Consider the following 14,035-nt stretch of genomic DNA (forward strand, 5'->3'; position numbering starts at 1 on the left):
AAGCAGTTCTCTGTTGTACCGAGTAAGGTTTTCCTGGATGACGATAGGCAGATCGTTCTTTTTTACTTTGTTCTTGGCTGAAAGCCACGTGTCTCTTGTCGCTTGTCGGGTAAAACGAGCGATTATACCTGGCTTCTTATCTTTCCGGGCAGGCAATCTGTGTATCGCCTGAATATCTGTTGCTGTTAGAAGCGGTACCTCAAGCTTGGGGGCAAGACTGTTTAATACAGAAAGCAGATTTTCATCTGGTTGAAACGGGATACCGTGTATTTCTAGGTTAAGTTTTCTACTGCGGTGCTCGAGGTCATTAACATCTTGCTGCAGTTGTGCTTGCACTACCTGCGCCATGTCGTCTTTTTCTTCTAATTCAGCTACTCTTTTTTTCAGAGCCTTGATTTCATTCTCTTGACGAGAAACCTGTCTTTCGAAGTCATCAAATTTCTTGGACATGTGTTGGACAGATTGTTCAATTTGATCCACTTTTTTTGTTAGTTCTGGCAAACTTTCCAGTTTTCCTAGGATAGCGGCAAGAGTCTTCCGAATATCAGATTCAGAATCAGAGCCATTATCCTCCTTGCCTGTTACAGGAGCCTTTCCTGCGCGGCATTTACAACAGCGCCACGTCTTTTTCAAATCAGGGGGCTTAGCTTGAAACGATTTCTCTTTTACCCCAGCACACTGGCCAAAATGGTATGCACAGTTACATTCCGTACAGATCGCACGCGGGACACTTTCTTGAATAGTTGATGCACAAGAAGAACATGTGCTGGACATTTTTTTTTTCACAAGGTCTGGCCGTTCAACGCAACACAAAGCATACCGTTACGATGAGTAAGTTTCAACTAAGGTGGCAGCAGCGGCAGGAATAAACTGCATACAAGTTTTGCGTAATATTGCACTAACCTGCGAAGACAGCAGTAGCTCTTTAGCGATGCAGTCGTGTCGCTGCCGCTGCTGCCAAGTGACGGCTGCTCCGATGTTCGCTCTTTTATCTAGTAGATGGTCCAGTGTACGTCTGCGCAGATGTTGCGAATACAGCGCCAAGTGTCCGATGACGCAGTTGGATGACGGTGGCCTCAGGTTGGGCGCAAGTTCACAGCAGCGGGGACCTTTCGCAGTAGTACGCAGATTCACTTCAGCAGGGGTGGTGTTCCTTGGACCCAGTCACAGGTGCATCCAGGGATCTGCGAAGACAGCAGTAGCTCTTTAGCGATGCAGTCGTGTCGCTGCCGCTGCTGCCAAGTGACGGCTGCTCCGATGTTCGCTCTTTTATCTAGTAGATGGTCCAGTGTACGTCTGCGCAGATGTTGCGAATACAGCGCCAAGTGTCCGATGACGCAGTTGGATGACGGTGGCCTCAGGTTGGGCGCAAGTTCACAGCAGCGGGGACCTTTCGCAGTAGTACGCAGATTCACTTCAGCAGGGGTGGTGTTCCTTGGACCCAGTCACAGGTGCATCCAGGGATCTGCGAAGACAGCAGTAGCTCTTTAGCGATGCAGTCGTGTCGCTGCCGCTGCTGCCAAGTCTTCTAATATTTCTTTCCCATGTTGCTCAGTTTTTGTCTGCTGTTTGTCTGCCATTGGTGCTCACTTTGGATTATTTCTCTTTTTTTTTGGTTGGTGATCAATGTCCTGAAGCAACTTTAGCTATCAGAAACAACATAACAGAGGGCTTTGGGAAAATGTCACCCATGTGGGGAGCACATAGATACGTCTTGCATTTCACCTCCATCAGTATACTGTATTCGTGGCTGGGGTCAGATTATTGGTTCGGACATGCCTCTGAATATTTAGTATTCATGGTTTACGGCTTATGGGGTTTAACATCCCAAAAAGACTCAGGCCATGAAAGATTCCGTAGTGGAGGGCTCCGGATAATTTCGACCACCTGGGGTTCTTTAACGTGCACACCTAGAAATGTGGTACCTCATGGATGTTGGTATCCACACTTTTTTGCAGTGTTATCATGAACTGCTCTATGCTCAAAGCCTTTGCTTCATGGTTGGCCATTAGTACATATATGTCGTTCTTTCCAGGCCTCATAGATGTATTTTAAGATTAATGCATCCCACATATCTGCGTAGTGCGTGACAGTAATGCTTTCTTGTTACATCATCATATGTACTACAAAATACATGCTGCCCCGCCTTATGTTCTCATAGCAAGCTATAAATCATTTCACTGTATTTTGCTTGAATGAACTGCTGGTAGGTCATGTGAAAGTTGCTTTGCATTCAGCTATTGCCGATTATGAACCACAACACTAGTGCAGACAACTGGGTCAAGGAATGTAGCTTTGTGGCATGCGACACTGAATACTGGCAGATTTTTTTCTTGTCAATTTGTGGTCACGATTTGAATTTTGTTTTTTGTACATTGTGCGCAATGGAGTGTTCATACTTTTTTGCTTCTATTATATTGTGTATGTTTGCACGTATACATTTTAATTATATGTTTTGTACATAAAACTAGAATACCGGAGTGCAAACCTAAGTAATGCTTGAGTTTCGCAAAGTGTCACATGGGGGATATCTGTGCAACACACATGCATGAAGTCTGGAAACTGTGGCACCTCCCAGCACTTCTGCACCTGCTCACTAGTTTATGTGTATCAGTCATGTGTTGTAGCTAGAAATGGACGACTCTGTACCAGTGTGTGGTGGTTTATTTGTTTCTGTGTTTGCGTTGTCCTTATATTTGATATGAATTCTTAGTATCCTGCTCTTGATAAAAATGCCTTTTTGCCTGTTTCAAGCAGCTTTTTGCGATTCCACTAATGTAGAATACAGCTAAATAGCTGCGAAAAGCATGTGTTCTATTCATGTATTTAGTGCAACTGCTTATGTTACCTTCACATGAAGTGGGAGAAGTGATACACAATGGTCATGTTTTCAACTCCCTAATTGTTTTCTACCATTGCCAACTATGTATGAATAAATCTGACATTGAATGTTGCACACCAGGAGTACAAAATGTGAACTGTTTTCTTCCATTACGTGTGTCAAGCAAAGTTTGGCACTACATGCAGATCCCAATGAACAAAATTTTATTTTGCTGCAGCAGGCAGAAGCCAGCTGAAAAAAACTTCTCAAGGCCTGGTATCGCCTCTTGCAGAAAGGAGTCATCCCTGCCAACATGAATAGTTAGGTGCTCTTTCTTCGAGTACACACGCAAAAAAAAAACATTTCGTTACATTCAGCAAGTACATTAAAATTTGCACTTGGGTGTAATATCTGTGCGACTTCTTCAGTTTCGGATCACTGCAGGTCCCCTGAATGTATTCAAGGATGCTCTTCACTGAGCTGTTGAACATCTCATTTTGTTTGCACTTGTGTGGACACTTGATCTCGAGAAGGTATGTTTTTCCAGCCAAACAAAATATACCATCTGGGCTGCCACACAGCCAAAGCTGGTCGGGGTGGATGAGCAGACCCATCTGAAATAATTTGCAATTATGTTACAGTCAGACACAAAAGGTTCTCGAGGAATATATGTGTCTTGTCAAAGCCTTTCATAATAACGGCCAAATAAGATACTAGTCTTTCAATCTCTTCAAAGCTTAATGCACGAGCAAGTCTAATGCAACTCAGTTCCACAACGCGCATCGTATTTCAGTGGCACAGGCCAGAGCATCTTTTTAATCATCAATCATTATAAACCAAACATCTGCCCTATCATCATCATAAACCGAACATCTGTCCCATGTTGAAGTCTGCAATGCTAAAAGGGCTGCCAGTAATCAGGTTTTATTTTTTTGCTTTGACAGTTTTTTCCCTTCTCAATTGATTAATAATTGCACAGCGCGAAGGCTCAACAAAGTCTACACTCACCTCCACAACTTCAACACTTTGTTGACGCTCGAACTCCATCCGAGCCGGGGGCTCAGTGCGAAGACCTGTGGTTCAGTAAAGAATATAAAAATAATGTTTTCATACTGTCAATGTCAGCCATTGAATATACAGCACTCAAAACAAGAATCAAAGTGGGAACGATTGTAAGTATCTGCTCATAGCTTCTTAATTATTTTGTGCTGCGTACTAGACGAAAAAATTTACAACTGTATACATACCATATGCCATAGCCTCGGAAGAAAATGCCCTCGCATGCAGGATGGCCCTCGCAACTTCCTCAGGACTCCGTCGAGCGTGAAGTACTGTGTGCCCAGTAGTGCTGCTGTTGACTGACTGAATAAACTTTATTGAAACCAGCAAGAGATGGTGGCTGGGCCTAGGCCTCCTACGTGGGGACGTCGAGGTGTTGCCTCTTCGCCGCCTCGCAGGCCTGCTGGGTCGCCCAGTGTTGGTCGTCAAGGTTGGGGTACGCAGGGCAGCGCGCCATCTCGACGAGAGGGTCGTGGGGTTAGTGTCGGGGTATTGGTGTGTGGCTGTGTCTTGCAGATATGGCACGTGGAATTGGGGTAAATGTCTGTGTAGATCTTGTTATAAAGTTGTAACGAGGGGTAAGTATTGGTTTGTAGCAGGCGGAAAGTTGTAGCCTGCGCTCGGGATAGGTTGTTGTGTGGGCCGGGGAAGGTTCTAGGCCCTAAGTAGAAGGACTTCACAAGATCATTGTTGCGTGTCAGGCGATCCCTACCGGTGGCGGCAGCCTCCCCTTCTCCCGCGCGGTTAACTAGGCCTCGCGCTAGGGAGTGTGTAACCTTTTGGGAGGTGCGGGTGGACAGTGCCTACATGAGCCGGGAACCAGACGAGTGTAACCTGATGGTCGGTTGAGCGGGGCGCTTGTTGCAAGATACGCACGGCTTGGCGTGAAATACGACCGTTGATATAGTTGATAACGGCGGAGCGGGAGTCAGAGACGATGGTATGGCATGTTGGGTCTAGTGTGGCTAGCGCGATGGCCACTTCTTCAGCTTCCTCAGCGTGCAGGGTTACTAGGCTGATAGCATGGTGGAGAGAGCCTTCACGCGCGGTGACGGCTGCAAAGCCGGTACCGTGGGGATATTCGGCGGCGTCGACGAAACTCACACCGTCGTGCCGAGTAAGGGATTTGTTGAGAACCGTGGCACGTGCTGTGCGACGTGCGTGGTTGTATTCGGGGTGCATGTGTCTGGGGATAGGATCGGCGTGAATCCAAGCTCGTATGGTGGAGGGGATCTGGTACTTATGGCCGTGTTGATGGTGGTAGGTGATACCGTGCGAGGTGAGGATATGGCGACCCGTCGCTGTGAGAGTAAGTCTCTCCAGCTGAGAGCGACGTTGGGCCTCGATGAGCTCGTCCAGTGTGTTCGGAATCTTTTTTCTTTGTGCCACCTAAGTCAGAGTTCAGATACCCAAAGTCAGAAACATGAAGTACTCGTGTACCTACTTCACAGGTGAGCAACAATGTCCGCTGTCACTGTTTCATACCTGACACAGCTTGACTGGCCCATGGTCGCCACACACAGATCAGCTAATGACCCACAGGCAATATTTGCATTTTAAAAGGCTTCCTGCTGCTCCGTCATCCCCTCAATGTGGTCTTTTGGCTTAACAAGTTGCTTCGGATACGTGCCAAACACTTGCAGCTCGTGTAATGCCTTGCAAGGTGCAGGAAGCAGGTGGGTAATTTTTGCAGCTGTATCAACTGCTTGGCTTTCTTCTCTGCTTCGATGGAGTCCAAATCTGCCTCGCTCTTAGCCATCTCTGCCAGTGTTTCAGTGAATGGCGAAACAATGCCCGGAAAGTACTCCAGGGCATAAAATGGGGACGGTTCTGCTGGCTTTCTATTCCCTACAAAGGGGCTGTTGTAGTCTGCGAGCAAGAATTGCGAAATTCACTACATATTAGACAATTCAGATGTAGTTGCTACTCAGTGTGTCGAGCGCAGAACCACATAAAAAGTGATAGCTAGAAACGCGATAGTCAGAATAAAGATGCAATAACAGATATTATGGTTTGCAAGGAAGACGTAGGGTGACAACAGTTGAGTCATGCAAGCAATGCTGTAGCCAAAAGCATCATACCTCCAAACAGTTCTCCAATGCTGGCCTTGTCGTTCAGCAGTGGCTTCCCTGCAGGCTTTCCCCATGTTTGTGGCGCACTCGTGCAAGATGCGTGATTGGATTCGTTTAAATAAAAAGCAACTGCGGCACAATGCTTGCAGTTTCCCATGGTACCGTACCGACAAGTGCACACGCCGCTCTCAATTTTCCGCGGCTGCATCGTCAGCTGCGAATTGAAATCGAGAGAAAAGGTAGCTCAGGCACAGTGCGAAACCAAATAACGACAAGTGACGTCTTAACGAACGCCAGCAATTGACTGTGCATGCTTTTCTCAACCCTTGATTAAATGCGAGCTACTATCACATGCGTACAGCTAGGCCACGTTGTTTTATTTACTTACCTTGAGACCAACCTCGTACATATGCTTGCTCTGTTGGGAAAGGCATTTCGCGGAGACGTCAGTTTCGTCCACTTCGCGGACCCCGTACACATGATTGTTTTCAAACAAGCGGCGTCCTTTTCGTAGTATAGATGGCCGAAAGTGTTGGTCGAGGCCGTCAACCGACTTGAAGCCGCAATGCAGAACCAGCGACATCGCGGGTGTTGGCGGTCTCTCACTGGATGCTCACAAGCGATAATGGCAAATCCAAGAGTGAAGGTTGCTGCAAACGTAGCAGACGATGTCCACAGAAAAAGCTAGCGCGTTGCACCATTGAGAATCGTCGAAATCACGGATACGCGAACCACGGGAAGCAATACCGGCAATGCAAGCACGGCGGCAACAACGAACGGAGGAGCGCCGTCGTGTTTGGCGACACCTCCGTCGATGGCGCAGATGGCAGCGCGCTGGTGGCGCCGCCCGACGATTGGAGGGTGCCTATGGTACAGTACGTTGCTGCTATTTCTGAAAAGTAAACGCCATGCAAATATGTCTAGCGGACAAATTACGCAAGGCGTTCAAAAATTGCTTAAAGCGCACCGCAAGGACCAGGAGACCTACGGAAGCAGTCGACCGCTCAACATCTCTACGCCCCTCGCGTTAGCTTTGCGGCTTTGGCATTGCTTGAGGTTGTGGATTCTATCCCAATCGCGGCAACGGCATTTCGATGGGGGCGAAATACAAGACGCACGTGCACTTATAATGTGGGACATGTTAAAGAACATCACGGCGTCAAAATTAATCCGGAGTGGTGGCACTCCGGCTTGCCTCGTAACCCAAGTGTGCTTTTGGCACGTACAGCCTCATAATCCAATTTTAACACTTCTGCCACAATACGATGGGCCATGTGAGGAAATGACAACGCTCAACCCTCTCAAAAGTTATAAAATATGGCGCACAAGAACGCCTCAAGCAAACACCTCTCCTTGTGTGATCTGTGTGCCACGCAGACAAACAGCAGCGGGGCGTGCAATGTAACGTTTAATATCAACTCACCACTCTCGTGTTAGCCTAAACGTTGAAAAAATAAAGCTTTAGACGTCAGCATCAGCGCTAATTATCATCAATCAAAGCATTCGGCCCGGAAAGCTTCGCCTACATTGATTACCACAATGCGTAGGTTCTGCATAATTTTAACCCGGCGTAAAGAAGAAATTGCTCATACCAGCACCACCTAGATTTGGTTTGGTTTGGTGCACATGGTAATGGCTCAACTCACTACGGGGCATCGGCCATGAATCGGCAGGCAGTAAGCAAGCAGAGAAGAACACTGAAATAGAATTTTGTAATTTAGAAATGATATTAAATCAATACTAATTGTTATTATCAATTTTCAGGCTGTATTTTTTTAAAATTTGAAGTTAATATTTTTTTGTTCATATTGAGGAAAGCAAACCAGTGCAATTAACATGGCCGTCTCTACGTATCACTTACAAAATTAAATATGCCTTCAAATACGTTCCCGTTGCAGTGTCTTAGTGCCGACGCCCCATAGACAGTGTCACGGAGAGCGTAATGCCCAATCCACGTTGGCGATAGGAACATTCGAGAAGTTATTTTCTGTGCACCTCAAGCCTACGGCGCTCTATAAAGAAATATATTTCAGGGCTGCTGAGTTAGACGGTCTAACATTGTAAATTGCACATACAGCGCAAAAAGTACACATGCACATAAAGAAGACACGACAGACGCGGAAAGGCGCTTACAAGAGCGCTTGTCCGCGTCTTTGTAAGCAATTTGAATGTAACCGTTTTTATAGCACTAAAATGTACATCCGCTTAGGAAATTACGAATCCATGCAATTATACACTGTGTGAGATTCGCACTTTCAAGTCTGTCGATCAAGATGGTGTGCTCGACACTCTCATACGCCATCACAATGTCTAATGTCGCTAAGGCCGCGTACTGGTTGTTGCCTCGAGCGAGTTTAATTCGACTCTCCAAGTCAACATGGGAACACCGAATTGAGCACCTGGGCCTGAATCCTATTTGAGAGTCACTTAATATTTGGTTGTCGCCCATCCACCTATCGATATGAGCATACAGTGCACTCTCGATTAACTTTACAAGATTTGAAATCAGAGAAGAAGTATAATATTATCTATTGTGTACCCATCGCCCTGCTTTTCAAGTAGCGGAATTACTTTGGCAACTTACCAATCTGGATAAATCCATGCATTCTGACATGAAAATATTTATAATGTTAAGCAAATCCTGTGGATACAATTAGAATATTATTTTTATCATTGCTGTAGTTATGCCATCACGACCTGGAGCTGAAGCTGGCAGTGACTTTGTACCACTTTGACTCATTCTTCTAATATGGTCGCTGTGAATTCATCAACTTGTTCAGATGCCGGTATTTGATAGGGTAGAAGTGACGTAAATCGACTGTCTAAGCCTTTTGCTATCTCATCCAGTGACTGCACCAATTCCGTGGAAGTTAACCTAACAGATCCTACATGTGTTGGTGGTGAGACAATCTGTTTAGACCGCAGAGACCTAAATATGGCTTTTTTATTACTATACTGTGATATATAACGATAATGTTTAGCGTTATATTTTTTTTTTCGCTTTGTGAACTGCCTGGCTGAATGTAGCTGCAACAAATTTATACTCCTTCCAATTACGTGGCCACTGGTTATACAGTAACTTTTCCCACGCAGCTTTTATTCTATACTTGCGTTCACAGTGAGGATTTCACCAGGGAGAATAAGTACCGCTTTCGGTTGACTGCATACTGAATCTGGATTTTGTATAACTCTCACTTATCACATGACACAAACTTCCTTTACTTTGTCACTTAGCCCTTCCTGTTTAATTAAATCTGATCTCAATCTTGAAATTTCCTATAGTTAATATTGGTGCGGACATGCTTATTCACCAACTTAATTTGGCACGCGATTTCAAACATTACTGCAAGGTGGTTAATTGCTGTTTGTGCCGGAGGTGATAGCAGACCAAGTCAAAATGACATAACCCGAACTGGAAAAAGTCAGGTCTAGCACCGAACGCGATTTCCCGGATACTTAAGTTGGGGTTCTTGAATTCACACAATCAAGGTCATTTGTTGAAATCCAATCTACAATAGTTTGCCACAAGAATCGGACCGATAGCCCCATGATACAAGGTGAGAATTGAAATCACCAACTACTATTTTATTCTTTCTACATGCTGCAACCGCGGAATCAAGAGAACCTGTATTTATGACTCCTGTGGGAAAATACACACTTACTATTGAAAATGCGGCCCAACCAAGCAGCATCACGTGCGACTGGCGTGTTTGAGCGTGGTTTGCAGTGCCGTCTGACGTCGCCAAAAACAATTACGTTTTTTTAATCGAGCCAAGCCAAGCGATACCATAGCCGAAAGCAGCACGTTCGCGAGTTTACTGGCCTCGTTCGCAGCGTGCGGCTTCTTGTGTTGCGATCGCTGTGCTCTGTACTACGAATAACTCTAGGCATGCCGAAAAGTATTCTTAGCGATCATCGCCTCCTGTCTGCGCTAACGTGGGCGGAGATCGACGACCTGATGCTGGCGCGTGTGCAACCACGGCATCTGAAAGGGGACCGCTCCATAGACGAGCTGGAGAATGAAATTAGGCGCAGCCGTGAGTCAGAGCTGCTGAGGTACCGTTCGCGTCATGGGCTGCTCGATATTGGAAAAATCGAACAATCTTTGTTTCGACAGCAGTTTCGATTTGACAAAGACGATATTCCAGAACTGCTCTCTGCGCTGAGAGTGCCTGAAGAGATCGTCAGCGCTCAGAATGTTAAGGTATCTGGCTGTGAAGCCTTGTGCATCACATTGCGCCGGCTGGTGTACCCCAACCGATGGTGCGATTTGGAGCCTATTTTTGGGCGGCATTCATCTGTGATGTCTAGTGTAACATCACAGGTGATCAGTCACATCACAGCAACCTTTGGCTACCTGTTGAGCGATTGCAACAATCACCACTGGCTCTCACGTGCTTCGCTCAAGGATATTTCGAATGTAAGTACCACGCAGCTCAAGTTCATATTCAAGCAGTGTTGATTTTTGTGCCTCTACCCATCACAGCATAAAGTAGCGCTGAAGCTTATCTAATGAAGCGCTAAAAGTGAAGTGTGATTGCATTATTTTCGTTATTTTCAACAACAGACTAAGAGCATTTGCGGACACTTCATTAAAACTCACCTAATAATTTGCATGGCAACAAGTGAAAGGATACGTGTGTTATTGTGTTAATTATTGGAGAAACGCATTTGAGTGTTGAAAGGAGCGCTGAAATGTTATAATTGCTGGCTTACATAGGATATTTCTTGGGCAGTACAGATTATCGTGCAAGTGAGCACAGCATGCATATTCTTTAGTACATTAGAGTTTGTCGTGCTAAGATTGGCGGAGAACAAGGTCTTTGATGTAGAGGATACCTAGAATCTGTTCTCTTATTGGAAGTGAATAGTTATTGTGCCGGTATGTCGTTCTTTCACTGAACGGCGATACTGAGCATGTGTATCTGCATAGGAAGTTGTGTACAAGCTTATCTGTCACCAAAACCCCGAGAATAAATTTCCTGGTACACGCACTGTGGTGCTTCATGCCAGTATTAATAGCTGCAGATGATTATGGGGTGAAATAGCAGCAGCAACTAACTAAACAGCCACAAAATAGATACTCCAAATGTGCTTTCTGTTTTATTATAGAAGTAAGCTTATCGATCAGGGACTCTGAGAGCAGATTTAAAGTGATCACATGAATGTTTACATGCACCTGTGAAGTGCTAAAGAAATGTCCCAAGATGGGCAAGCAAGAAGTATGTTTGTGTTCAATTGCATACAAAGAAATTCATGAAATAATCCAATTATACCTACTAAGAGTCAACTGAGAATAACATTCTCAATAACAACTAATGCAATGTGGTGTGCATTGCATTTCTTTCTAAATCACTGTGTGTGGCATACATTGCATTTGTTCATTGATGACCATTTGTAGTTTCTGATGCAATAGGAGCAGCCATATTTCAAGAGTTATATTTGTATACCTTCAGTAGAGCAGCTTGCTTATATATTTCTTTTCCCTTGCTGCAGGCCATCAGAAGTAAAGGGGCACCTCTCCATAATTGCTGGGCATTTGTGGACGGTACTGCTCGGCCCATATGTCGCCCAAAGAGAAATCAACAGGCATACTTTTCGGGGCACAAGAGGGTGCACTGTTTGAAATATCAGTCATTTATGTGCCCTAATGGAATTATATGCCAACTGGATGGGCCATACCCTGGCAGGCGGCATGATGCAGGTAAGTTGCCTTCTTGGATGCTACCATGAGCCTGTGCACTCTTATTTTGACTCAGTATATGTCAACAAACAATTTAGAATGTGCTCTAGTCAATGCACATTGAAATCAGCAAGATGGTGCTCCTACATAGCCATTTAAACACACTTTGTTCTTCCTGTACTTCACAGTCTTTGATGCTTAGATGTGCCTGAAAGTATCAGTGCAGAGTGCAGATATATTTCAGTGATAATGATGGCCGAGAGACCAGAATGGAGGACTGTTTTTTCAGAGGCGAAATTAATTAAATCAGCATCGAACGTGGAATGCAAAGGGACTGACATAATTACTCACAAGTTAGAAAGAATTTCGTATATGGTTACGAGTGCAGGGGACGTTTATTTTAGTCGCAATGGTGAGCTCAAGAGTGGCAAAAGGAGTTGTTGCTGTTCACATCGTCCTCTGCCTCTGTCCTTTCAACACGGCCACCAGTCGTCGTCTTCTTGCGTAGGTGCAACAATGTTGTTTTGGTACATCACCTGTTATAAACAATACACTGACTTCCCAAGCAGCGATTATTAGACAAAAAAAGCAACACGATAATGTATACATACCTATAATGTAAAATGGATGAAGTGCTCGCACGGATGTATGCCCTTGTATGAATGGTGTATGCCTCATGTATTTGACTAGCTTATTCTTGTGGATACCTTTCTAAGATGCTGCAGTACTTAGCAGTAGAAGCACCCAGGCTAACACATGTGGGTTTGTTTATGTTGTTTTCATGAGGGTCACGCACTTCCTTGTCTATTTTACATACAGCAGGCTTGTTCAAGAAACATTACTTAGCCGAACCATACACGTTATGTACTGCGACAGTTGTATTACCAGCAGTGCATGCTATGACACCAACGATTGTAAGTACAACAATTGGGTACGGATTTGTGTTACTACTGAAATGCAAGCATGCAAGCACAGACACAAGGAAGAACGAATGAGACAATGCAAGCCCTTGTTCTCAGCTGGTACATGTATAGGTTTATTTTGCATAGGTTCTTGGGCATCGTTACAGAGAATGCCTTAAAGCAGTACTGACACAAAATTTCGAAGTCAAGATAACTTGTGAGGTCGATTCCTGTTGACACACACACATCTACAGAATAATAACAGCAAATATAGCTGAAAGCATATGTAAAAAAGCAGTTTTAAATTATGTGCACGCAAAAAACACAATGTGCAGCACCTCACAACATACTCATCAAGAAATTGGATTTGTAAACATCCCAGGGCATAACAACAGCACTGCATCACAGGTTTGTGTTGGCCACTATGCGCCTTGTACAAGCTCTTGCTCATCCCACGACCTAGCCCTTCATTGTTGCTCTCCCAGTCATCCTCAGTTATTAGTCATGCTTGTATGCTCTCACTGTCGCTGCAACAGTTCTTGTAGTGCCTGCCGAGGTTTGCTGCACTGGCCACGGACAAAATGCGAGAATTGAAGCACAATGTCAGCTGCATACTTGGACTAGTCATTATAAGCAAGGCTCTAAATAATTAACTGCTGCACGCTGAAGCAAATGAAGTTTTGTGTCGTGACAGCAGGGTTCTTGACTAATTATTGTAACAGAAAAGATCATTTTTTGTGCCAGTGCTCTTTTAATGCTTGCTTTCTTCACAACTTGTTCTACATTGTGATTAATGACGTACAGATGAAATTACAACTGTGCATTGGAGTTCAGTTGTTCCTTATTTATAGCATAGCTACTCTTTCTTACAGACATACTTCAGGAAAGTCAAGCATACGAAAAGCTTGAGAGGCTTGTCGGCGGGGAGACTTTCGTGGTGTATGGTGACCCTGCGTATCCATTGAGGCCACTTCTGATGAAGCCTTATGCTGGCGCCTTCCCCACAGCCTCCCAACGGGCTTTCAATTATGGAATGAGCCAGGTCCGACAGGCAGTCGAATGGGGATTTGGTAAAATTGTTTCTCAGTTTGCCTTCCTTGATTACAAAAAAAAAAACCAGAAACTCCTCAAACAGGAAGTTTCGCAGATGTACAAGGGAGCAACAATCCTTACTAACTGCCACACTTGCATGTACGGCAGCCAGGTTTCATCCTATTTTGGTTTGCACCCTCCTGACCTGGTGTCATACCTAAGGCTGCCTGCATGAATTGTGAGCACTGCCTAGTTCTTTCCTAGTAGAATTTCAATTCTAATTACCGTATTTATGCGAACACAGGTCAGAGTTTTTTTTCTTCTTGGTAATGTTATGCAATGTTGCTTTGTGTCTACTACAGTGTGTTATTTTGCATTTATTTCTTTATTCTTTGAACATGTGCATGGTTCAATTTAGTGCAATAGCAACACATTATTCCTGTTTAATTCTTGCTTTTAAGTGAAG

At 44.7% G+C, this 14,035-nt stretch overlaps 1 protein-coding gene across 1 annotated transcript; it reads left to right on the forward strand.

Moving 5' to 3' along the window:
- Window positions 1–9,841: 9,841 nt before the first annotated feature.
- LOC135912418 (uncharacterized) lies at window positions 9,842–13,804 on the forward strand. The gene is made up of 3 exons (XM_065444874.2): window positions 9,842–10,372; window positions 11,449–11,656; window positions 13,410–13,804. The coding sequence occupies exons 1-3, from the start codon at window positions 9,842–9,844 to the stop codon at window positions 13,802–13,804; spliced, it is 1,134 nt and encodes a 377-aa protein (XP_065300946.2).
- The last annotated feature ends 231 nt before the right edge of the window (window positions 13,805–14,035 follow it).

This window comes from Dermacentor albipictus, chromosome 6 (genome assembly GCF_038994185.2).
Source record: "Dermacentor albipictus isolate Rhodes 1998 colony chromosome 6, USDA_Dalb.pri_finalv2, whole genome shotgun sequence".
Lineage (NCBI taxonomy): Eukaryota > Metazoa > Arthropoda > Arachnida > Ixodida > Ixodidae > Dermacentor > Dermacentor albipictus.